Here is a 25,739-nt window from a genome sequence, read left to right on the forward strand (position 1 = left end):
TACCTCAGATCTACTGATTGAGAATCTACATTTTAACAAGATTTGAAGTCTCTTCCCCCCACTCCCTTTGCTGCAGAAAGAGATTTATTATAGACTTGATGAGCCCTGTAAGTTCTACCTTCCGCACAAATAAAGCCGTAATTCAGACCTTATGGAGATTTTTTTTGGTTTTGGTTTTTGTAACAAATTTATTAAGATGTAATTCATGTATAGTAGATGTCACACATTTGATGTGTTCAATTCACTAATTTTGAGTATATTTGTAGAATTGTGCAACTATCACCACAGAAAATTTTAGAACATTTTTCATCACTCTTTTGCTGTTACCCTTTTCCCCCACCCTTCCAGAAACTCCCAAATAGCCCAGCCCAGAGCAGTCACTAATTTAATTTTTGTCTCTAACATTTCATATAAATGGAATGATATAATACGTGGCCCTTTGTGATTGGCTTCTTTCACTTAAGTATGGTGTTTCTCAAGGTTTGTCCATGTTGCACTTCTTTCCTTTTTACTGCTGGATAGTACTCCACTGTGTGGGTAGACCGCATTTTGTTTTCATTGTTCATTTGATGGACTTTTAGGCTGTTTTCGCGTATTGGGGCTATTAAAAATAGTGGTAATGCGAACTATTTGTGCACAAGTTTTTGTGTGAACATAATGTGTTTATTTCTCTTGGGTATGTACTTAGGAATGGAGTTGCTGAGTCAAGTGATAATTCCATGTTTAATTTTTTGAGGAACTGCCAGACTTTTTCAAAGCAATTGTACCATTTTACATTCCTGCCAGCAATGAATAAGTGTTTAATTTCTCCATTTACTCACCAACACTTAATATCTGTCTTATTGTAAACATCCTGGTGGGTATGGAGTGATAACGCCTTGCGGTTTGATTCGCATTTCCTTGATGACTAACAGTGCTCAACAACTTTCCATGTGCCTGTTGGTCATTTGTATGTCTTCTCTGGAGAAATATCTATTTTGATCCTTTGCCCATTTTAAAAATAGGGTTGTCTTTATTATTGAGTTATAAATGTTCTTTATATTTTCCAGAATGCATGTTCCTTGTCAGATATGTGATTTGTAAGAATTTTCTCCCATTCTCTCTTACAAGAATTTCTGATCTGCCTTCTGCTGTGGGTGCCTCTAATCTAGTCACTGCAGTGCTGCCCAAGAGAGATCTAACTAAACAAAATTTTGATGATGTTATTTGATTTAGACAGTGGTTCCTCATTGCCTAAGGAAAGAAGTCAAAAGTGCTACACACAGCATCCAAGCCACTCCACGCACATCTCTTTAGCCTTATCCTTGGTCACTGTCAAGTAAAATAACACTTTGGAATAGGTTGGTTGGGCAGTTTAATAACTTAGCTTTTTTATGTGTGTATGCTGCTTTTTTGCACCCCTTCTTTCTGTCTTCCCCCATGTCACCCAGGGAAAACTCACTTTTCTAGGTGTAGTGTAAGAGTGTTGTTTTTTTTTATGCATCCTTTCAGACTCTGTTCTCTTACCCTTTTCTCTGTTTGAAATACCCTATTGCTTCCTTGTTCTCTCATTTTATGTATTACTATGACATTGTTCTTAAACAGTTTCCTTGTATTTGTTTACCAGACGTAAACCCTTTTCAAGTACAGAGACCACAGGTTAATTCATTTTTTGCTAACCCCATGTAGCAAAATGTCTGGCATGTATTAGATACCCAGTAAATGTTTTGTTGAATGAATAAATGCATATTTGTTAAAATATTTGTAGACTTGATTTGATGTATCATTTCCTTTTTGTAGATATGCGGTAGATGATGTTCCCTTCTCCATACCTGCAGCCTCTGAAATTGCTGACCTTAGTAACATCATCAATAAATTGTTGGAGGCCAAAAATGGTAGGTATATACCCTGAAAAGTTAGGGGAGGGCAAAATGACTAAAGTGCATCACATTGTTATTTATAGCCCTTTGGGGGCATTATTCTATAATACTGCATGCATTTTATAATGGCAAAATGTATAAATTATAACATGTGATTTCCCTGCTACATGATACTTTGAAAAATGCTTTCAAATAAGTTTTAGGGAAAAAAATCAGTTTAATCTGCTTTAAGGCAATATGGAGAGAAGATGGTTGAGATTTAGAAATAAAGATTTTTAGGGTAAAAGTTCTTGATAGATATTCGTATAACATTTCCTATCGTTTTCATCATGATACAATATAGAGATTCTGATGCATAGTTTTCTACATTTCAAAGATGTTGTATATCCTACTTGCTGAAAAACTCTTTCGAACTAGGATAAGGATTATTTTCTTGCAACAGATGCTTCGCAATCCTAGTATATGGTTCTTTGTTGTTACCCAAGTAAAAGCTGGACACAACTGAGCACGCAAGCAGATATTTGCATAGTTTTCTAAATTGTAGATGAACATTCATATATCTTTTTGTATAAATCAAATAACTGAGTAATTGCTTTTTGAGTTAAAGATGCAAATAATTCAGATTTTTTTTAAAAACTTTATTTTGTAGTGGGGTATAGCCAATTAACAACTTTGTGATAGTTTTAGGGGAACCGCAAAGAGACTCAGCTGCACATATACATGTGTCCATTCTCCCACAAACTCCCCTCCCATCCAGACTGCCTGGTAACATTGAGCAGAGTTCCATGTGCTATATAGTATTTCCTTGTTGGCTATCCATTTTAAACAGAGCAGTGTGTACCCGTCCATGCCAAAGTCCCTAACTGTCCCTTCCCCCCGTTAAGCATAAGTTTGTTCTCTAATTCTGTGATGCAGATTTTTTAGAAGTAACAAGACAGAGAGACGGAATTCTTTAAAAAAGAGTATAGCTAATAAATCAGATAGAATGAAGAATTTTTAGCATTTCATAACTCCAAATGAAGTGATGGATTTAAGAATTGATCATCAGTCTCAACTAAAGCCATTTATTAGGTCAAAGGCTAACAAAGAACATTGTGATAGATGGGAACAGACTGACATCCTCTGAACTCGGAGAAATTTAATATCGTAAAAAGAGACACAGTGAGGTAGCACGCTTCATGCATGTGTGCAAAGACGCTTCAGTCGTGTCTGACTCTTTGCGACCCTATGGATTTAGACTGCCAGACTCCTTTGTCCATGGGATTCTCCAGACAAGAATACTAGAGTGGGTTGCCATGCCCTCCTCCAAGGGATCTTCCCAACCCAGGGCTCGAACCCGTGTCTCTTATGTCTCCTGCATTGGCAGGCAGGTTCTTTACTACTTGCACCACCTGGGAAGCCCCCGCGTGCTTCCTAATGTGATACAATCGGAAACAATACTGTGTGTAAATATTTTGCCAAAAGTAAACTCAAAGTCTACTCAGGCATTTAGGTCTGCCTAATGTACAAAGTCACTGCAGATGGTGACTGCAGCCATGAAATTAAAAGACGCTTACTCCTTGGAAGGAAAGTTATGACCAACCTAGATAGCATATTAAAAAGCAGAGACATTACTTTGCCAACAAAGGTCCGTCTGGTCAAGGCTATGGTTTTTCCAGTGGTCATGTATGGATGTGAGAGTTGGACTGTGAAGAAAGCTGAGTGCTGAAAAATTGATGCTTTTGAACTGTGGTGTTGGAGAAGACTCTTGAGAGTCCCTTGGACTGCAAGGAGATCCAACCAGTCTATCCTAAAGGAGATCAGTCCTGGGTGTTCATTGGAAGGACTGATGCTGAAGCTGAAACTCCAATACTTTGGCCACCTCATGCGAAGAGTTGACTTATTGGAAAAGACCCTGATGCTTGGAGGGACTGGGGGCAGGAGGAGAAGGGGGCGACAGAGGATGAGATGGCTGGATGGCATCACTGACTCAATGGGCATGAGTTTGGTGATAGACAGGGAGGCCTGGCGTGCTGTGATTCATGGGGTCGCAAAGAGTTGGACACGACTGAGCGACTGAACTGAACTGAATGTACAGGTTGTATGTAGGTGGTAGAGGAACATGTTAAGGGATACCTTGGAGATATAAACAACCAAAGCCAGAATGTGAGTATTAGACCCAATTTCTTCAGTAAATAAAAGGCAGAGGAAAAAAAGGATGGAGAACTGTTAAAGATATTAATCAAATATAATGTGAGGACTTTGGATGCCAGTTCTAAAAAAATTCACTATAAAAAGACACTTAGAAAACAAGGAAATGCGAACATTGTCTGGCTTTATTATATTAAGATAAATAATTTAAAATTTTTAACACTGTGACTTTTTAAAAGTCTTTATATTTTAGAGATACATACTGAAGCATTTATAGGTGGAATTATATCATTTCTGAGTTTTGGTTTTAAATAAACCAGCAGGAGAGTAGGGGGAGGAGTATAGGTGATTGTCCATGAGTTGGCAAAAGATGCAAATGAGGATTCATTATGTTATTTCTACTTTTGTGTATTTGGGGATTTTTCATAGAATACAAAGGTTTTCTTTACTCAAAATGGTTATACTATCCACAGTAAAAATATTAATACCAACAGAGCAAAGTATTTCTGTTCTTTTAAATCACATAATATACTGGAATACGTGGTCCTGTTGTGCCATGGGGAAAGTCTAGGGAAACTTGGAGGCCACACTGGGATAACAGGTACCTGTTTGTTTTGGGGTCTCTCATTTATGTCTGCCAATACCACTTCAGGTCCTAATACTATAATTTTGTTACGTATTTTCTGTAGAGTTCCACAAACATGTGGAGTTTGATTTCCTCATCAAGGGCCAGTTTCTACGAATGCCCTTGTTCAAACACATGGAACTGGAAAACATCTCATCAGTAAGTTCAAATGTTTACCTGCTCTGTTTCACTGAAAGTATTACCAGATAATGTAGGAAAACTCCATTTAGAATCAACCTGAATCTACAGCAACCAAGAGCCTTTTGATTATTTTTTCCCAAAAATTTGAACCTCGGTTTCTGTATGTTCAATTTTTAAATCCCCTATTTTCTTCTAAGAGAAGAAAATTATTCAAAGAATGCAGATAAATGAATATGGAAAGAAAACTTCATGTTTGTGAAGTCACTAAGAAACATATCAAGCAAATATGTTTACTACTAGTAAAGGTGTATAAAATGATTGTATATATATATATAAGCTTGTGGGTTGGGTTTATGTGATTTTTAGTGATTGCCCTCTTCCTCTAATTGTCAAACTTACCTTATTATTGCTTTTATAATTTAAAATATAATTTATAATTGCTTTTATAATTAAGGGCAATTTTTGAAACTATAGTAACACATACATAAAATTTATCTTTTAACCATTTTTAAGTGTACAATTCATTAAGTACATTCCCAGTGCTATGCAACCATCACCATTGTCCATTTCCAGAATTTTTTCATCATCTTAAAGAGAAGTTCTGTATCCATTAAATTGTATGCTTTTATGATTTTATAGTTTCTTGTATTCTTTTTTTCCACCTTAAGCATAAGTTTTCCAAGATCATTAGTATTTCTTAATGTTACTCTTAGCATACTGTTAGGTCAAATAAAGTTTTTCACTTTCTGTATGGCTCCAAAATTTTTGACTTTGGAAGAGGAATTATATGAAGGAGATAAGTTAAACTGGGGCTCCTTTATTTTCATAATGTACCATTTAAAAACTGCACCACCTGCTGGATTTCTACTTTTTCTCTGTGACTAGGAAGAAGTTGTGGAACTAGAGTACGTGGAGAAGTACACTGCCCCTCAGCCAGAACAGTGCATGTTCCATGATGACTGGATCAGTGCGATAGAAGGGACAGAGGAATGGTATTGCCAGATGAATGTTCTTGTATCTATTTTATTTTTTTTCATTTATTTCTTATATCTATTTTAAATGTAATATGTGAATATTTTTCTCTGATTGCCTGTTCTTTGTGAAAGTAATTTATCTATATTATACACACACACACACACATATTATCTCGTCACCATGCCAAAGACCTTTAAATTTAGTATAGTCAAGAAGAAACATACCTATTAATAGGTTTTCTTTTCTGTCTCAAGATGTCATAGTGACATTTATCTTCCAAATAGGTTGTGTCTCTTAGGGCATTTATTTGATTATGTTGCTTTTAAGACTAAGAATATAATTTGTTTCATAGAGGGGAAAAAAACCTTTTCTAGCCAAAGATCTCCTAACCTTCTACCCTGAAGATGCAGATCATGCTATTTTAGGGCTGAAAAGAGCAGATTGGAATCAGAAGGTGTGAATGGTTTAGAGCAAAACCCTACTGGGCTTACTTGTAGAAAAACACATCAAGAATGGATCATAGTAGGAGTTTGCATTCAATGAATGTCTGCCCGGAGTTATTACATAGTTATGTTTTTATTGGTTTTACTTTTTACTTTAAATGGTTCTACTGGTTTTCTATTTAATGGTTTTCACTGGTTAAACACAAAGAACTATTAGGCTTTTCAAACAATTTGCTTAGCTTCCCTGGGAGTGGTAGTATTTTACAATAATAGTAAAAATCAAATTTATGGTTTGTCGATTATGTTTTTATTTTTAGGAGGTGAGGAAAAGCCAAATGTAACATCTTCTGATTTATTCTAGTGTGTTTTGAAGTCTTAATCTTTATATTAATGGTTAGAAAATATAGTCTGCAAGGTTTACTTTATCATTGCTTTAGAAATAAAATTGATTTCAGGGTTTGAAAAAGGTGCTTTTTATATTTCATAGGAATTTTTTTTTTCTCCTCATAGGATCTTGACTGGTTCTTACGATAAGACTTCTCGGATCTGGTCCTTGGAAGGAAAATCAATAATGACAATTGTGGGACATACAGATGTTGTAAAAGATGTGGCCTGGGTAAAAAAAGGTTAGGACTCTTTGCCTAAACTGAGAGGAATCCTAGATAGGGAATTGGAAATAAGCCATTTTCAATGCTGGGGCAGAATTGGGACAGGATAGGAAATGTCTCATGCCTTAGTTATTATGGGACTTTCAAAGGGACTTTCAAATACCCAGTGTTTAAGAAAAGACATATTTTTTTTAAATCCATGAATCAGTAGAAGTGAATCCTAAAATTATGTCTCATAATATACATTTTCAAGTTAATAGTGAGTGTGTTAAATGCGTATCTTTTTTTATAGTTTTTTTGGGGTTTTTTTTGCCTGCACCACATGGCATGCAGGATCTTAGTTCCCTGACCAGGGATCAAACCTGCACTCCCTGCAGTGGAACTGCAGGGTTTTAACACACTGGACCAGCAAGGAAGTCCCTATAGTATTTTTGAGGAATCTTCCCTTCTTACCATAAGCTAGCTTTTTTTCAAAGGTGGCTATATGAGGTCTTTTGCCTTTTTAACATCTTTCTCAACAACCACAAAAAACTTAGTTCTTTAGTTTCAGAACACTGTAAAATTTTTGTACTAAATTGTTTCTCTTTTTTTTTTTCCATTTATTTTTATTAGTTGGAGGCTAATTACTTTACAATATTGTAGTGGTTTTTGCCATACATTGACATGAATCAGCCATGGATTTACATGTATTCCCCATCCCGATCCCCCCTCCCTAAATTGTTTCTTGTGTTCTCCTTTCTGAAGACAACTTGTCTTGCCTGCTGCTGAGCGCCTCCATGGACCAGACTATTCTCCTGTGGGAGTGGCATGCAGAGAGGAACAAGGTGAAAGCCCTGCACTGCTGCCGGGGCCATGCGGGCAGCGTGGATTCCATCGCGGTGGATAGCACAGGAACCAAAGTAAGGAGTCATTATGTTGGTGCTGTGTTCAGTTAGAATTTGAGATTCTTGTGCGAGTAAGTTCTTTTCTACATAAAGTCACTGTGATCGGCCTACATAAACTGCAAAGATTTTAAGAACTCAGGTAACCAAGTAATTTCTTTGTGTAACCTTCTTAAATCAGTGATTGCCATTTGCAGTCCTTTAACTACTCATAGTGCTGTCATCAGTTGAAAATGTCTAGCTGACCACCTAAGACTTGGCATACACTGAAGCTGGCGTTAATTGAGGCTGTTTTACAATTATTGCCGATCTACTCTGTATCATGACAGAATGGTAAAAGTTAAAACAAACCATGAGAGCAACACAGTTTTTACTTAAGAGGGGTTATAAACTCTTCATCTGAAAATTCTCCAAACCACAATGTAGTATTCTAGATTTAAGACTGTTTCTTCAATAGTTCTTTGCCAATTAGCATGATAGATGACATTTCTGCATTCAAAGATTGATGTGTATTCATTTTGAGCCATAATGAAGGTTTACATGTTGTTGAGTCCAAGTTTAAGTGAATTAACTGTTCCCTGTCTCTTGGCTATAAGAGACAGAAACGCATCCTGAAATTTTTTAGCTTAAAAGATTCAAGGAGGGAGTGATGAATCACATCATGAGCAGGGTGATGATCGTTTTTGAACCAGTGGAGTAGAGGCTTACATGGGGCACACCTCCTCCTCCTGTCTCCCCATATTGACTTCATTTTCTCACCTCAAACTGGCTTTCCCTACATGGCAATAAAACCTAGCCTTCACTATTCTCAGGTTTTACACCCTGTACTGTCTGTCTCTGGGAAATGAATAACTTCAACTCTCTGGAACACAAGTTTTCCCCAAAAAGGCTCTGAAGGAGGAAAAGACTTACTGGCACAGCGTAGGTCAGTTGCCCACCCTGATCTAAGCAACCGTGACCAGGGTACAGGCCGAGTAAGAATGGTGATTCTATAAACTGCTGTGAGATTGAGGATACAGCTTCCCAGAGATTAGGAAGACCAGCAGAAAGACGATGCCATAGTAGTAAGGATTTCACGGCAAAGTAAACGTTTCAAGTTAAATAGCAGGAGAAAAAAAAGGCAAATAATATGATGGATTATATTTCATCCTGTTTTTCCCTTCATATATATTTTTTTTAGTTTTGCAGTGGCTCCTGGGATAAGATGCTAAAGATTTGGTCTACAGGTAAATGAAATATTTCTTCTACTTTCGCTTATTAGTGGTATTTTAAGAATTACAATGTAAAAAAAAGACTTTTTAGCCCATAATTTGCCATAAATATTGGACCATGGCTTTTTGGGTCACAAAGTACTATATGCATGCTGAGTCGCTTCAGTCGTGTCCGACTCTTTGCACCCTATGGACTGTAGCCCACCAGAATCCAAATGGGATTTTCCAGGCAAGAATAGTGGAGTGGGTTGTCATGCCCTCCTGCAGGGTATCTTCCTGACCCAGGGATCAAACCCAAGTCTCTTACGTCTCCTGCATTGGCAGGTGGGTTGTTTACCACTATTGCCACCTGGGAAGCCCAAAACAAAGTAACTGTAGTAGAGACAGAAATTAGTAATTTCTGTCTGTCTGCCCCACCACTCCCTTATTTATTGGGCACTGTCACTGAATCCCTGCAAGTATCAGTAACACGGTTGATGCAGTGGGACGTAACTGCCTTAGTTCTCAGAGTTCCCTTATTCAGAAACCTGGAAATAACTAACCTTCTGAATCATATTGATACTTTAGTATTAGAGAAATTTCTTAGTTAAGGTGGCCTAGTTTCATTTTTTAAATACAATTTTACTGAACTTTCTTACTTTGAAAACATAGATTAGAAGGAACAATTAGAGGAGAAAGGGGGACTCATAGAGCAACGTTCCTTGATAATAGTAAGAAGACACTTTTAGAAGAAAAGAAGGGAAAAAACCCACATATGTTTTAAAGAATAGTAGTACAGAACTATTTATTGCATAGGTTAACAGAATACCTCTGCTAACTTTTGAGGAAATTGCTCTATTACTACTGTACAACTTCCCTCATAGCTCAGTTGGTAAAGAATCTTCCTACAATGAAGGAGACCCGGGTTCGATTCCTGGGTCAGGAAGATGCCCTGGAGAAGGAAATGGCAACACACTCCAGTATCCTTACCTGGAGAATCCCATGGACGGAGGAGCCTGGTGGGCTACAGTCCATGGGGGTCGCAAGAGTCAGACACGACTTGGAGACTAAACTGCCATCACCACCCTAAATTCAGTTCACAAAGTAAAGTCGGGGAGGGGAAGATAATCAAGAAAAGCCTAAACAGTTTTAAATAGTTATGTGTAAGATGGCAGGAAATACAAACCTATTTTAGTTGATTTTTTTCCCAAAATTCATTAAAGCAAGCAGTTTTGAGGCAGAACGTTTATGGAGGAATTTTTCCTTTTGTGAAATACTTTTTGATAGTGCTGGGTAGATGACATATATATGAATAGTTGTTACCCTTAAGATGCTTATAGTCATTTTGGGAAAAGCATATGACATTTATAAACAGTTAGAAAACACTAAACTCTATGGTTTGTTTATCTGGGTTTGCTACCTAGCCAAATGGTGGATAACAAAGTTTTTAGTTTTGGGGGGGAAAAAAAAAAATGCTATCTATGAAACAATTTTAACTTATTGATAGAAAAGTGAAATAGGTCTTCCCAGATGACTCAGTGGTAAAGAAGCCACCTGCCAGTGCAGGAGACACATGGGTTCGATCCCTGATCTGGGAAGATTTCACATGCTGCAGAGCAACTAAGCCCATGCATCACAACTACGAAGCCTGTGTTGTAGAGCCCAGGAGCTACACCTCATGAAGCCTGCACACCCTGGAGCCCACACACTGCAACCAGAGAGTAGCCCCTGCTCGCTGCAACTAGAGAAAAGCCCATGCAGCAATGGAGACCCAGCATAACCAAAAATAAATAAATTAATTTTTTTAAATGCAGTAAAAATAAAAGTGAAATAGTCAAGAAAAATAAAGATGGCTGGAATGTATGTCCTTTCAACGTGTTTATTTACCATGTCATTCCCTTTATAATATAAATACACTCTTGTCAAAACTCTTCTACAACTATAGTAGTAAGCAACTGTTCATAGATCTGGTAAACTGATGAAGGTCCATAATGATAATCTTTATAAGATGCCAAGCTGGTTAGGTTTTAGGATTTTAATGTACTTTATTTTTTGCTTTCTCCTTTTGGATGATTGGTAACCCATGTATTGTTTTTAGATAGGATTTTCCATTAACCAAAATAAAGAAAAATACTCATTCCTAACCAGTTGAGATACCATGAAGTATATACCCAGAAATATAAGAATCCTTTGAGATTGTTTGTAATTAATATTTACTTTAAATTTTAAACTTACCATATCTACTTCTCTATGATATAGTTCCTACAGATGAAGAAGATGAAATGGAAGAATCCACAAATCGACCAAGGAAGAAACAGAAAACAGAGCAGCTGGGACTCACGAGGGTAAGCATTTGTGAGAGCTGACGCCACTGTACTGTATTTGGTTTCCTTTTGTCTCGGTGCTTCAACCGTAACTAGACTTTCTTTCGGTAGGTTAATAAATTTTTATGATGAAACTGCTGCATTTTGAGTCACTGACTATAATGGCATTAAGCTCGGCTTTTTACACTGTTCGTGGGGTTCTCACGGCAGGTATACAGAAGGGGTTTGCCACCCCTCCTTCAGTGGACCACATCTTGTCACAACTCTCCAGTCTGACCTGTCTGTCTCGGCTGGCCCTGCACGGCATGCCTCATGGCTTTATTCAGGGGATCAGATCTCATAGACAGAGTGCCTGAAGAACTGTGGACAGGAGGCAGCAAACAAAATCATCCCAGAGAAAAAGAAATGTAAGAAGGCAAAGTGGTGTGCACAGCAGAGGAGAGAAGAGAAGCAAAAAAGCAAGGGAGAAAGGGGCAGTTACACCCAACTAAATGCAGAGTTGCAGAGAACAGCAGGGGCAGGAAGGCCTTTTTCAATGAACAGTGCACAGAAATAGAGGAAAACAACAGAAGGGAACAGATTAGAGATCTCGTCAAGAAAACTGGAAATATCAAAGTAGCATTTCATCCGAAGATGGGCACACTAAAGGACAGAAATGGTAAAGGCCTCATAGAAGCATAAGGGATCGAGAAGAGATGACAAGAATACACAGAAGAACGGTACAAAAAAGATCTTAATAACCCTGATAACCACAATGGTGTGGTCACTCACCTAGAGCCAGATATTCTGGAGTGTGAAGTCAACTGGGCCTTAGGAAGCACTGCTGCCAATAAAGCCAGTGCAAAGTGATGGAATTCCAGCAGAGCTATGTAAAATCCTAAAAGATGATGCTATAAAAGTGCTGCACTCAGTATGTCAGGAAGTTTGGAAAACCCAGCAGTGGCCACAGGATTGGAATAGGTCAATCCTCATCCCAATTCCCAAGAAGGGCAATACTAAAGAATATTCAAACTATTGTAAAATTGCACTCATCTCCCATGCTAGTAAGGTTATACTCAAAATCCTTCAAGCTAGGCTTCAGCAGTACATGAATTGAGAGCTTCCAGATGTTTAAGCTGGGTTTAGAAAAGGCAGAGGAACCTCAGAGATCAAATTGCCAACATTTGCTGGATCATAGAGAAAGCAAGGGAATTACAGAAAAATATCTACCTCTGTTTCATTGACTACGCTAAAGCCTCTGACAGTGTGGATCACAACAAACTGTGGGAAATTCTAAAGAGATGGGAACAGACCATCTTACCTGTCTCCTGAGAAACCTGTATGTGGGTCAAGAAATAACAGATTCTTATATGGAAAAAATGACTGGTTTGGGATTGAGAAAGGAGTACAACAAAACTTTACTGTTTATTTAACTTACATGCAGAGCATATCGTGCGAAATGCTGGACTGGATGAGTTACAAGCTGGAATCAAGATTGCTGGGAGAAAGATCAACAACCTCAGATATGTGGATGATACCTCTTTGCAGGAAGCAAAGAGGAACTAAAGAGCCTCTTGATGAGGGTGAAGGAAGAGACTGAAAAAGCTGGCTTAAAACTCAGTATTAAAAATCTGAGATCATGGCATCCAGTCCCATCAGTTCATGGCAAACAGAAGGGGAAAATGTGGAAGCGGTGACAGATTTCCTCTTCTTGAGCTCTAAAATCACTGCAGATGGTGCCTGTAGCCATGAAATTAGAAGAAGGTTGCTTCTCGGCAGGAAAGCTATGCCAAACGTAGACAGTGTGTTAAAAAGCAAAGATATCCTTTTGCCGATAAAGGTCCGTATAGTCAAGGCTATGGTCTTTCTAGTAGTCATATACAAACATGAGAGCTGGACCATAAGGAAGGTTTAAGAATTGATGCTTTCGAACTGTGGTGCTGGAGAAGACTCTTAAGAGTCGCTTGCACAACAAGGAGATCAAACCAGTCAATCTTAAATCAACCCTGAATACTCATTGGAAGTACTGATGCTGAAGCTGAAGTTCCAATACTTTGGCTACCTGATGCGAACAGCCAACTCATTGGAAAAAACCCTGATGCTAGGAAAGATTGAAGACAGGAGGAGAAGAGGGCAACAGAGAATGAGATAGCTGGATGGCATTACCGATTCAATGGACGTGAACTTGGGCAAGCTCCAGGAGATGGTGAGGGACAGGGAGACCTGCTGTGCTGTGGTCAATGGGGTTGTAAAGAGTTGGACACAACTTGGCAACTAAACAACAACAAAAAGCTAGGCTTACAGATTGGTAGGTTATTTAGCTATTTTATTTGGTCTCATGGTGAATTTTAAAGGAAGATCTTTTAATTGTTAGAGCTTGCACAAAGTTAAGAATCTCATTACCTAACTGTTTAATGATAATGTTTCACAGACATAAAAAACAAAATTATGGTTACCAAAAGGGAAAAGGTGGTGGTTGGAGGGGACAAGTTAGGAGTTTAGGATTAGTCGATACCGACTACTATATATAAACTAGGTAAACAACAAGGTCTTAACTATATAGGACAGGAAACTATATTCAGTATCTTATAATAAACTATAATGGAAAAGAATCTGAAAAAGAATATGTAACTGAATCACTTTGTTATATACCAGAAACTAACAAACATTGTAAATCAGTTATACTTCAATTTAAAAAGTAGTAATATTAATGTTTCATACATCAAAGATGTAATTCTAGTACATCTCCTAAATCACTAGGAATCAAGAGTTTTGAAGTTTTGATTCTGTCATTTCACTAGTATATCCAATTAAATTACACTCAGAAAGTTCATTCATATTCTTATTTGCTCTGTTCCTTTAGAAGGATACTTATTATGATCTGACCTGAATTAATATACTTAATGAGAGGAACAATACTGAGTCCGATGTAGGAAATCATGTTTTTTTCTTTTCATTATCTCACAGCTTTAATGGATATGCAGTGAATTAGGTACACATTTGCACCTTAATTCTTATAGTCAAAAAGATAACTTATAAAGTTGTTGAAAATGAGGAATAAAGTGTGATCACAGATGATTCATCAAACTCAGGTAAACTGCAATAAACAGTAGCACTTACTGTTTTCAATTGGAAGTAGTGATTTACAATTTATACATTTAAACATAGACTGCTGAATTGCAAGTGGAATGATTGGCAACTCAGCTTCCTTATCATTTTTCTTATAGGACAAATTAAAACTATAAATGCCTTATCAATTGGATAATGTGCCAGTGGCAATTTATTGATGCATATACCTGATCAACCTTTAAAGAATATATCTTGAGTAGAAAAAGACTTCTTGAATTATCAAAATTCTTTACTCATAAGGTAGCTTTTTTTTAATCTTTATATTAATTAAAGGTTGGCATACAGATAGTGAAGTGTGCAGCTCAATGAATTTTTAATTGTGTATACTCAAGTAATCACTATCTAAAGCAAAACATCAAGAATTACCAACACCTCCTAGAAGACTAGGCTCCCTTGAAATCAGTAGGCTCCTGAAAGTGATCACTCTTCTGACTTATATCACTTAGATTAGTTTCATCTAGTTTTATACTTCATATATAGGGGCATACCTCATTTTATTGCACTTTGCAGATAATGTGTTTTTTTAAATTGAAGCTTTGTGGCAATTATGTATCAAGCAGGTTTGTTGGTATATTTCCAACAGCATTCTTTCACTTCCTGTCTGTGTCACATTTTTATATCAATAAATCTCACAATATCTCAGACATTTTTTAAAAAATTAATGTATTTATTTTTTGGCTGCACCGAGCAGCATGTGAGATCCTAGTTCCCTGACCAGGGATCCAATCTGCAACCCCTGCATTGGAAGCGCAGCATCTTAACCACTGGTTGCTGTTCAGTTGCTCAGTCATGCCTGACTCTGCAACCTCATGGACTGCAGCATGCCAGGCTTTCCTGTCCTCCACTGTCCTTAACCACTGGACCACCATGAGAAATCCTCAGACTTCTAAATTATTATTATATTATTATTGTGACCTGTGATCTTTTTTTATATAGAATTTTATTTATTTATTTATGGTTACCCTGGGTCTTCGTTGCTGCACTGGCTTTCCCTAGTTGCAGCGAGCAGAGGGCTACTGTTCATTGCGCCTGCGGGGGCCGCTCCTGTTGTGGAGCACAGGCTCTAGGTGACCAGGCTCAGTAGTTGCAGCACGGGCTTAGCTGCTCTGCAGCATGTGGAATCTTCCCGGACTAGGGATCAAACCCACGTCTCCTGCATTGGCAGGCAAATTCCTATGCACTGCATCGCCAGGGAAGTCCTGATCGGTGGTCTTTGACCTTACCATTGTAATTGCTTTGGGGTGCCATGAACCATGCCTCTGTAAGACAGTGAACTTAATCAGTAAACGTGTGTGTCCTGACTGCTCCACTGACAAGCCGCTCCCCCATTTCTGTCTCCCTCCTTGGGCCTCCCTATTCCTGAGATTCAACAATATTGAAATCAGGCCAGTTAAAAACCACACAGTGGACTCTAGGTGTTGAAGGGAAAGGCAGTGTCTCATGTCTCACATTTTAAATCAAAAGCTGAAAATGATTAAGCTTAGTGAAGAAGGTATGTCGAAAGCTAAGAGAGGCCAAAAAGCTCGGACTCTGGTACCAGTTAGCCAAAGTGTGAATGCAGAGAAAAAGTAGAAGCTATTAGAAGTGAAACTCAGAAATAACAGGAAAAGTTGGGTTATGAAGACCAAAATAAGACAAATTTCAAAAATAGTTATCTTCTCTCTAGATTTCTTTCTAGTATTTGACGTCTTTTAACACGAATAACACTCAATCAGTTCATTTAATGGTCATTTGTTTCATACTAATACATTAACATATGATAAGAGTTTTTCCACATTTTCTCTCAAAATTGCTTTTCTCCAGGATAATACTGGAGAAATTCAGTAGAATAATAATAATAGACCTGGGCTCAGTCCCTGGGTTGGGAAGATCCCCTGGAGAAGGGAAAGGCTACCCACTCCAGTATTCTGGCCTGGAGAATTCCATGGACTGTATAGGCCATGGGGTTGCAAAGAGTCGGATGCAACTGAGTCACTTTCCCTTCCATTCTACTGAAGTTTGTTTGCAGTTAACAGTGCCAAGGTTGACTTTTCTACCTCTTTTTAAAAAATTTACATCCTTGGTGGCTCAGCGGTAAAGAATCTGCCTGCCAATGCAAGAGACACGAGTTCAGTCCCTGGGTCAGGAAGATGCCCTGGTGAAGAAAATGGCAATGCATTTCAGTATTCTTGCCTGAGAAATCCCACAGATGGAGGAGCCTGGCGGGCTACAGTCCATGGGTTCGCAGAGTCAGATACAACTTAGCGACTGAACAACACAAGAAAATTCACTCTTTTTGGTGTATAGCTTTTGAGTTTGGGTAAATAAATGTAATATGTAACTAATACATATTCAAGATATGGAACAGTTTGCCATCCCCTAAAACTCATGTTGCCCATTTGTAGTCAACCTTTTCTATTTATATACTCTAACAACTACTATCTGATCTTCATTCCTAGAATTTTTCTAGAATATCATATAAGTAGGATCACACAGTATGTAGCCTTTTGCATCAAGGTTTTTTTTTCCCACATAATATATTTAAGGGGGAAAAACAAAGATTCATCCAAATTATTGCGTATATCATGGTTTGTGCTGGGCCTCGTTGCTCAGTCATGTAAGACTCTTTGCAACCTCATGGACTGTAGCCCGCCAGGCTGCTCTGTCGATAGGGATTCTCTAGGCGAGAATACTGGAGTAGGTGGCCATGCCCTCCTCCAGGAGATCTTCCCAGCCAAGGGATCGAATCCAAGTCTCCCGCATTGCAGGCAGATTCTTTACCGTCTGAGCCACTAGGGAAGCCCCCATATCATGGTTTATTCCTTTCAAATTCTGGGTAGCATTCTATTGTATGGATATATTGTACAACAGTTGGTTTAATCATTCACCAGTTGAAGGATATTTGGGTTGTTTCTGGTTTGACAGTTATGAATGAAACTGCTAGAAACACTTGTGGGCAGTGTTTTGTATGAACCTAAGTTTTCATTTCTCTTGAAAAGTCTTCATTTATCAATTCCAATTTCATACCTAGGAACGGAATTGCTTCTTCATTTAAGTCTACCCATCATTTCACATGTCATTTCCTATCCTGGAACCTCTGATTATCTCTATGTTACCTTACGTTTGTTTTGGATCACAACAGAGGCTGTTCTGTTCCTCACTTCTCTATCAGGTTCCTTTACTACTTTCAGGAAAATTTTAGAGCTGGAAAAGAGATCTTAGGGATCACTTGGTCCAGGAGGTGGCAAATAACAGCCCAACAGGCGCTCTCGTTCTGGCCTACTGTTGTGCTATAGAGAGCTGAGGGCTTTTTACATTTTTAACAGGCTTTAAAAACAAAGAGGAATATGCAAAAGAGACTGTATGTGGCCTGGAAAGGCTAAAAAAATTTTCTTTCTGGACCTTTATCAAAAAACTTTGCTGATGTCTAATCTGGTGTAATTCCCTTAACATGTAAGGAAGTGAAATGTAAGAGAGTTAAAAAGTAGATTGACTATCCCTCATTTCAGAGCTCTTTCCCTCTTTCTTTTACATTTTCTTCATTTAATACAGACACCATACCTAGTTTGAGGGTTTTGAGAGGGACGTTGGAGATTTTGGAGTTTTAATAAATGAACCAGGAGGTTTACATAACTCACTTATAATTTAATAAATTATTTGAAGATTGGATGCTGAAGGAATGAGGTGGTGAGAATAACTTATTGAAATTAATTAACCTGGAAGAGTCATGTAGAAGATGGCAGCACCGTTAACTCAAACCTACATCTTTCTGCCCCCAGGGCTTTTTCTCCTAGCTTCCACCTATGACATGTTTGTCAATTGGGAAATTTTAGTGTCAATATTCCTCAAAATGAAAAGTAGAGCAGATGGGGTAGCGACAGAATCTTGTGGAAAGACTACAAATTTTGGAGTAGTATTTGGGTTCAGACTCAAATCTGCCATCTTTAAGCAGCATGACCTTGGGCAAGTTATCTTTCTCAACTGAAGTGTCTCTTAGAGGATTGCTGTAAAGATGAAATAGGGCAGGGTATGGGAGCTAAGCGCCTGACAAAATAGCTGGCATACGGGTTTCAGAAGTAATAACCACTATTATTGTTTCGATTACTCTGAACTGAAAATGCTTTCCCTTTTGGGTGTCTTTTCATTTCTAGACTCCCATTGTGACCCTCTCTGGCCACAAGGAAGCAATTTCCTCAGTTCTGTGGTCAGATGCTGAAGAAATCTGCAGTGCGTCTTGGGACCACACAATTAGAGTATGGGATGCTGAGTCTGGCAGTCTAAAGTCAACTTTGGTAAGACTTACAAATTCAGTGCTTCTCTGATTGAGCTTTTTAAAAAAAAAAAAATTACTCATTTTAACTGAGCTTTTAAGTGGTAAACTTCTAGGAGATGATTACTTTTAGCCTACTCTGGTTACATGTTCTTTCCTTTTCTTTTTTCCTTCCCAGACAGGAAATAAAGTGTTTAATTGTATCTCCCATTCTCCACTCTGTAAACGTTTGGCATCTGGAAGTACAGACAGGCACATCAGGCTGTGGGATCCCCGAGCTAAAGGTGAGTTACGTAGTCTCCACAGGAGAGGTGTGAATAACACCGCTTTCTCTTCTCACTAGAGCTGTGTATGAAAGACACTTTTCTACAAATTTGATTGGGCGGGGGGGTGTTCTGCCTACTCCTCTTTTCTAAAATTTAACCATCGTTATCTGTTTTGTTTTGTTCAGATGGTTCTTTGGTGTCGCTGTCCCTAACCTCACACACAGGCTGGGTCACATCAGTAAAGTGGTCTCCTACCCATGAACAGCAGCTCATTTCTGGTTCTTTAGATAACATGGTTAAGCTGTGGGATACCAGAAGGTAATTCCTGTTTATGATTATAAAAGAAGTATATCAGTTGTTGAATACAAAGAAAATGAACACTGAAGTGACTATCCAGAAGCAGAAGGGTGAAAAAAATGTTCTTGGTCATATGCCCTGAAATGTAACATAAATGATATCAAAGAGGAAGGCCAGGATCAAAGGAATTTTCTCAATATGTTATCTTTTGCATTCTGAATGAATTTGTGATAGTTTATCTTTTGCCAAAAGAAAAAAAATACACAAGTTTATGAAGTCCATCTTTCTCACCTCATTACATAAAATAGCAGAAAAGAATCCTGAGCCTTAATATAAATATGACACAGAATTAGAAGGCAAGTGGCCTAAGTGAATGAAACTGATCAAATTAGAAATTATGTTAATAGGAAATTAAATAAAAGTATATACTTTTTATTTTTTATAAAAGTATATACTTTTTAAAGATAAAAATTTACAGATTCGTTTCTTTAGTTAGGGCTACAATAATAATATGTGCAAAGGGCCTCCAAGAGAATGTATATATAATTTATTCACATATTTCTACAAGTAGAATGGAGAGGCAGTAACCAAACCCGTAATCTGTTAATGATACAGGGAGAGATAGTAAAGAAAATACTCAGAATTTTAAGATTAAGTGGTTATTGGGACAAGGATGACAAACTAAAATTTTCAGAAGAGTGTAAGTGATTATGCACATATATTTGTTTAATACTATGAAATGCATATAACATGTTAATATTTTCATCTTTAGTTGTAAGGCTCCTCTCTATGATCTGGCTGCTCATGAAGACAAAGTTCTGAGTGTAGACTGGACAGACTCAGGGGTAAGAATTTATCAGTTATTTGATAGAGAAGGGACTACATTATTAGAATAAATTTGTTGTTTGTTCACATAGTTATTAGTTTCAATGTATCTGATATTTATAATTCTGTATTCTAAGTTAATACAAAATCTCATCATTTAAAGAAGAAAAAATTATCCTTTAATATTAGGAGTAGAAAAATTTGAATATTTTGAGGCAGTTTTTTTCTCAAGGGTATTTTTAATAAAATTTTTGAGTCTGTAAACTTGCTGTTTCAGACTAATTGGGTCAAAGTATTTCCTACTTAGAAAAATATTACATAATATGGCTATATTATAAAATGTACTTAAAGAATTACAATTTAGTTATTTTATTACCTAAGAACTCTTTTGAAATATAGGTCCTAGGGCTATTTGAAAAATCTGTAATATCCACTTATCTATAAACAATTAATGTGCTGTTCTTTACAGACTTAATTTTCTTAAATAGGTAAAACTATATTACCCTTCAAACTTTTAATTTTATTACATTCCTTAGCAAATGCTTCATAGAAAGTATGAAAGCATATTATGCCTCAACCAAATTAAAATCATCGCTTTTAAAGTTTTAATATACTGTATATATATGTGTATGTGTGTGCGTGTGCTATAGTAGTGAAATTTGATGCAGTTGGCACATCTGAGTATTAACTGTCAATGCAAGTTAATTGCTCATCTGTAATTCTTTCTGTAATCAGAATATCTACTGATGGCTAAATTAGGTTTAGCTATCATATGAAATAATTGTATTTACTTCTGTATTTTTTTTCCCCCTCTCACTTTATGCAGTTACTTCTGAGTGGAGGAGCAGACAATAAATTGTATTCCTACAGATATTCGCCTACGACTTCCCATGTGGGGGCGTGAAAGTGAAAGATAAATTTGACTGCAGAGATTCCTTCTGTAAATAAAATCAATAGAGAATACTCAGCTAACACCAATACAGATACAGGAAGCAGCCTTTTAGATTAAAGTTAATATACTGTTTCACCCTTGATGATAGTGTTATCACTGTCTTTTTATTTTGTATTTATTATACAACAGTTGTGTTTATTGAATATAAAACATGGCCTGCATTCTCTACCTTATGAAAACTTTTGAAATTAAACTGAGTTTTAATTTCTCTTCTAAAGGTATTGGTTTGAATTACGATTTGTTTTTGAAGTCCTATAAAAGTATGTGTTAAAAAAGTTCAGTAATTGTTCAGATTTTTATTTCTGAGGGAGAAACTTCATTTTTTAAAGTTAGCGTTTAAAAAAAGCATCTAAAAAGTAATAAATTTTAACAGAAAAATAAGAAATACAATCTGTGTTTGGTAAAAAAGTTATTCTGTAACTGTAATAATGTTCTTTGTAAGTATTCAGAACATTAAAACATGTAGATGTTGCCAGTTATTAAGAATTTGTTGAAACATTTTAAGTGAAGTACTTTGTTTCAAAGATAAGTCAGGGCAATTCCCTAGGGATCCAGTGGTTAGGACTCCATGTTTGCAATGCTGGGGGCCAGGGATCTGTCCCTGATTAGAGAACTCAGATCCCACAAGCTGCATAATGTGGCCAAAAAAATAATAAATAAAAGATTTTAAAAATACATAAAGACAAGTCAGAATCCTTTAGAAATAGCATATAGATTTCATGGTAGCCAGCAATCTCTCTCCCACACTTACACTTGTGTATAGATAAGAATTCTTCAGACAAAACCTTTCAGTAAGTTTTAGGTAAAAACATTCTAAAATTTTTGTATCATTAGCACTTATCTAAATCCATTTATTATATGCCAGATATGTAAAGTAAATGTCTTAAAATGTGGCTTTAATGGATTGGTATTTCTCAAGCAGAGCACCTCTGCCTCTAAATAACAAACAGGAAATCAGTTTGGTCTCATCATTAGACTCTAATGCCATGTATCTCATACGAGGTTTCCTATTACAGAGGCCTAGGAAACAACCAGAATAACCGGGCTGCAGCTGAGAACCAGGCTGACAGTGGATTAAACCATGTGAACAATTAGTCCTCTAGTATACAGAAGTTCAGAGGCAGTCCAGTACTGTTCAAGTGGTTTTGTGCCACACGCCTTAGGGACCTGACTCCCTCTTGACCCTATTTTTCAAAGGACGAAGATGAAGTTATATTCCTCTTCTGGACGGTTCTGAATGAACCTTAAGAACAGAGTTACAGAAAATATTTTTCTTAACTCTCCCAGTCTGTTCTGCTCACATGTAGTATGCATAACCTAGGTGGTTAAAGTAAAGGTGAAGGGCTTCCCTGCTGGCTCAGACAGCAAAGAACCTATCTGCAATGCAGGAAACCTGGCTTCAATGCCTGGGTTGGGACGCTCCCCTGGAGGAGGGAATGGCAACCCACTCCCAGTATTCTTGCCTGGAGAATCCCATGGACAAAGAAACCTGATGGACTCCATGGGGCTGCCAAGAGTGGGACACTGACTGAGCGCCTAACACAGGCTCAAAGAGGTCAGTTTACTAGATGAAGGACAAAGAAGGAAGTGGCATCAAGTCCTGTTTCCAAGCCTATTCTTAACGATGGTGCCGACGCAGGATACATTCATGGTTTAGGGATTCTCCTTTGCGGGATGTAGTATCAGTGGCCAAGTCTCTTAGAGAAAGACTGATTGATCCTTACCAAACCCTTATGTAACTCAAGCGGTTAGATCTTACTCTCCAAACAGGAAGAGCATGAGAGGCCAAGAGAAAGCTAGAAGACTTAAGTCCTTTTAAAACATAGTGTTTTCCTACCTCCCATTGTTTGTCTTGTCTAAAAAAGTAGAGGGTCCCTTTCGATAGTCCATTTTCCTCCATTTTAGTTACACCGGAGACAGGGACCTCCCGTGGACTTGTTTGCTCCTAAGATTTGCTTGGAGAAGTGAGTGGAGCTGCTTTTCTAGAGCTGGAATTTGGGAACCAGACAGTGCAGTGTTCAGAACCTGCAGACCAGTACAGGGTCATCTACGCTGCCTTGCCATGGTAATACCGTTCATAAACATGTTAATCCTTATTTTTACCTCTTCAAAGTGTTAAGAGATTTCTGTTTGGCAACAAACTTCCTAATTTTAAAGTTAGGCACAAAATATACTCCAATTGCTGAAAAAGTCAGTCCAATGGCTTCCCTGATAGCTCAGATGGTAAAGTGTCTGCCTGCAATGTGGGAGATCCTGGTTCGATCCCTGGGTTGGGAAGATCCCCTGGAGAAGGAAATGGCAACCCACTCCAGTACTCTTGCCTGGAAAATTCCATGGACAGAGGAGACTTGTAAGCTACAGTCCATGGGGTCGCAAAGAGTTGGACACGACAGCGACTTCACTTCACTTCTACCATGTACCAGGGTCTCTGCTGGGGTGGAGGGAAGGGTAGAAAATGTATAAGATATGGAGACTACCTTCAAAAAGATCACATTTTCACATGGGAGATGCTCAATTAAAAACTGGTTACAACAGTATCCTAAGTGCAAAGAAAGATGTGAATCTAAGGCAGAAAGGAAGCATAGAGAAAGGAGCAGTTACCTTTGTGGGGAGGGAAGTGGCCACCAAGAAAGGCATGTAGAAGAGTGACATCTGATCGAGATTTGGACAGATAATTGGTTGGGAAAGTGAAGATGAAATTTATTTCTGGCAGGGGGAGCAGCACAGAAAGAAATGATAGCTCAGAAATATCTTGTGGCAGAAAGCATAATATTTTCATATGCTAAGAAGTTTAATTTTATTTTCCTCTTAAATAAAGCTGCCTTCCAGGTCTTATGTAAGATGATGATCTTCCTATATTGGAAACTGTGAAAATAAAACCTGACTGTGATGATTACCTAGAGATTATTAGAGTAGAAATTTTAGTTACTTAAGTTTTTATTCTATATAAAATGATACAATAGTTTTTCTATGAATAGATGACCAGTGTTTTTCATATTCTTCAAATTTAGAATGACCATTTTGGAACTGTTGTCAACAATGCATATTTTGGAATGCTTCTTAGCATTATCAGGAGGAAAGTACAAATCAAATTTCAAATTGACATAAAATACACATAATTGGACAAACAGCCCTACAAAGTGAAACTATCTGGGAACTTCTGATAATAACATTGAAATCTGTTTATAAAAATTATTTTGGTGTACTGGGTTGGCCAATGTTATAGTTTTGAAAAATCAGTTGCTTATAAGGAGAAATATTAATCTTTGTTATATACTACCAAACCTTCTGGGCTTCCCTGGTAGCTCAGCTGGTAAAGAATCCGCCTGCCATGCAGGAGACCCCACTTTGATCCCTGGGTTAGGAAGATCCCCTAGAGGAGGGCATGGCAACCCACTCCAGTGTTCCTGCCAAGAGAATCCCCATGGATAGAGGAACCTGGCAAGCTACAGTCCATAGGGTCAAAAAGAGTCAGACACGACTAAGCGACTACACAAACACACCAAACCTTCTATTCTTAAAAGGGGGGGGGGGAATGACACTTCAACAGTATGCATGAGCAAGGGTATTCAATTAATATGTTTTATTTAAAAAGCCACTAATTAGAATCAGGTTTCATTTGACAAGTGATATCCAAACTTTGCAAATCAGAAACTGCCAGGTATAAAATCAGCAGAAATTTTGTTAAGTCACTTTAATACTGACATTTTTTGACTATTGTAGACTTCTATTAGTAACCATATTCATGTTTTATTATTATGTCACATAAGCCAAATATATCTTTAACGTAGCTTAGTAGAAAAGGGGGTTTTTGGTTTAATATAATTAGATGAAGTGTATCATCTTCCGGTGGTGTCTATAAAAACAGCAAAAAACTATCCCTCTGTAACAATCTTCTGACATGGCTACTAAAAGATTTATTTTATTTGGTTGCACTGCGGGGCTTGCAAGACCTTAGTTCTCCCACCAGGGACTGAACCCCTGCCATGGCAGTGAAAGCAGTGAGTTCAAACCACTGGAGCCCCAGGGAATCTCCTGGCAAAAAGCAAGAGATCTTTATCTTAAAGGAGAATATTTGCTACAGAGGTCAAGTTATTTGACTAGATTTCATGCAGCCAGTAAATAGCAGAATAAGAATCTGAATTTGGATTTATCTCAGAGCTCAAGCTCTTAATCATACAAATTCTGCCCATTCTTAAGTCATGCATAAGAACAATATTTTTTCATACATGTAAAGAGTAAGTGGGAAAATGTCTTCACCTAGATGAAAGAAAGGTTGTACACAAATATAAGTGGCATTTATTTGGTACCAAATTACCATGTTCAGCTTTGCATGTTTTCGCCTTTAGAATTGATCTTGATTTTAGTATACAACTTAATGTATTAGCATAATAATATGAAAATGTGTACTTTCAAGATCCATTGCTATTATTTTCACATAGGAATTGTGAAATATAAGCAAAATAGGAACTTTGAAAATTATCCTGTTATTTGTATCATTTTAATTATCATGTTATTCATGTTAAAGGAAACCTCAACTCAAACAGGTTAAATATCTAGTGTGATGGTATAAAACCAATTAGTCGCAGAACTCAGCGACATGTTTCCAAATAATAAAGACGACAGGAAAATGATCTCGGTTAGGTACAATCTGATAGAAAGTTTGCAACATGTCAATTCTATGTATAGCTATATGCCTGGGACTTAATAACACCAAATAAAGTTCAGTGATTGTTTCAGGAGGAGGAAATACCTTTTTATGTCTCTTAACAATTCACATTTTAAACAATTCATTTCAATAATCCTAATTGTAGCCTTATTTGAATCAACAAAAATGCAGTATGGGAAAGTAAGCATACTTACCTT

The 25,739-nt window shown here is 37.4% G+C and overlaps 1 protein-coding gene across 1 annotated transcript in view; it reads left to right on the plus strand.

Annotated features, from left to right (window-relative positions):
- The window catches only part of WDR12 (WD repeat domain 12), a 28,386-nt gene extending 2,771 nt beyond the window's left edge, over nucleotides 1-25,615 (plus strand). Inside the window, exons 2-13 of the mRNA XM_043910362.1 lie at nucleotides 1,780-1,874; nucleotides 4,679-4,773; nucleotides 5,641-5,747; nucleotides 6,684-6,799; nucleotides 7,526-7,680; nucleotides 8,843-8,888; nucleotides 11,112-11,197; nucleotides 18,415-18,555; nucleotides 18,712-18,817; nucleotides 18,985-19,117; nucleotides 19,869-19,941; nucleotides 20,748-25,615. Of these exons, the coding sequence (XP_043766297.1) occupies nucleotides 1,780-1,874; nucleotides 4,679-4,773; nucleotides 5,641-5,747; nucleotides 6,684-6,799; nucleotides 7,526-7,680; nucleotides 8,843-8,888; nucleotides 11,112-11,197; nucleotides 18,415-18,555; nucleotides 18,712-18,817; nucleotides 18,985-19,117; nucleotides 19,869-19,941; nucleotides 20,748-20,825 (1,231 nt within the window). The 3' untranslated portion in view covers nucleotides 20,826-25,615. The remainder of the gene's footprint in view (nucleotides 1-1,779; nucleotides 1,875-4,678; nucleotides 4,774-5,640; nucleotides 5,748-6,683; nucleotides 6,800-7,525; nucleotides 7,681-8,842; nucleotides 8,889-11,111; nucleotides 11,198-18,414; nucleotides 18,556-18,711; nucleotides 18,818-18,984; nucleotides 19,118-19,868; nucleotides 19,942-20,747) is intronic.
- Nucleotides 25,616-25,739: the final 124 nt, after the last annotated feature.

The sequence above is a fragment of the Cervus elaphus genome, chromosome 8, assembly GCF_910594005.1.
Source record: "Cervus elaphus chromosome 8, mCerEla1.1, whole genome shotgun sequence".
In the NCBI taxonomy this organism is placed as follows: domain Eukaryota; kingdom Metazoa; phylum Chordata; class Mammalia; order Artiodactyla; family Cervidae; genus Cervus; species Cervus elaphus.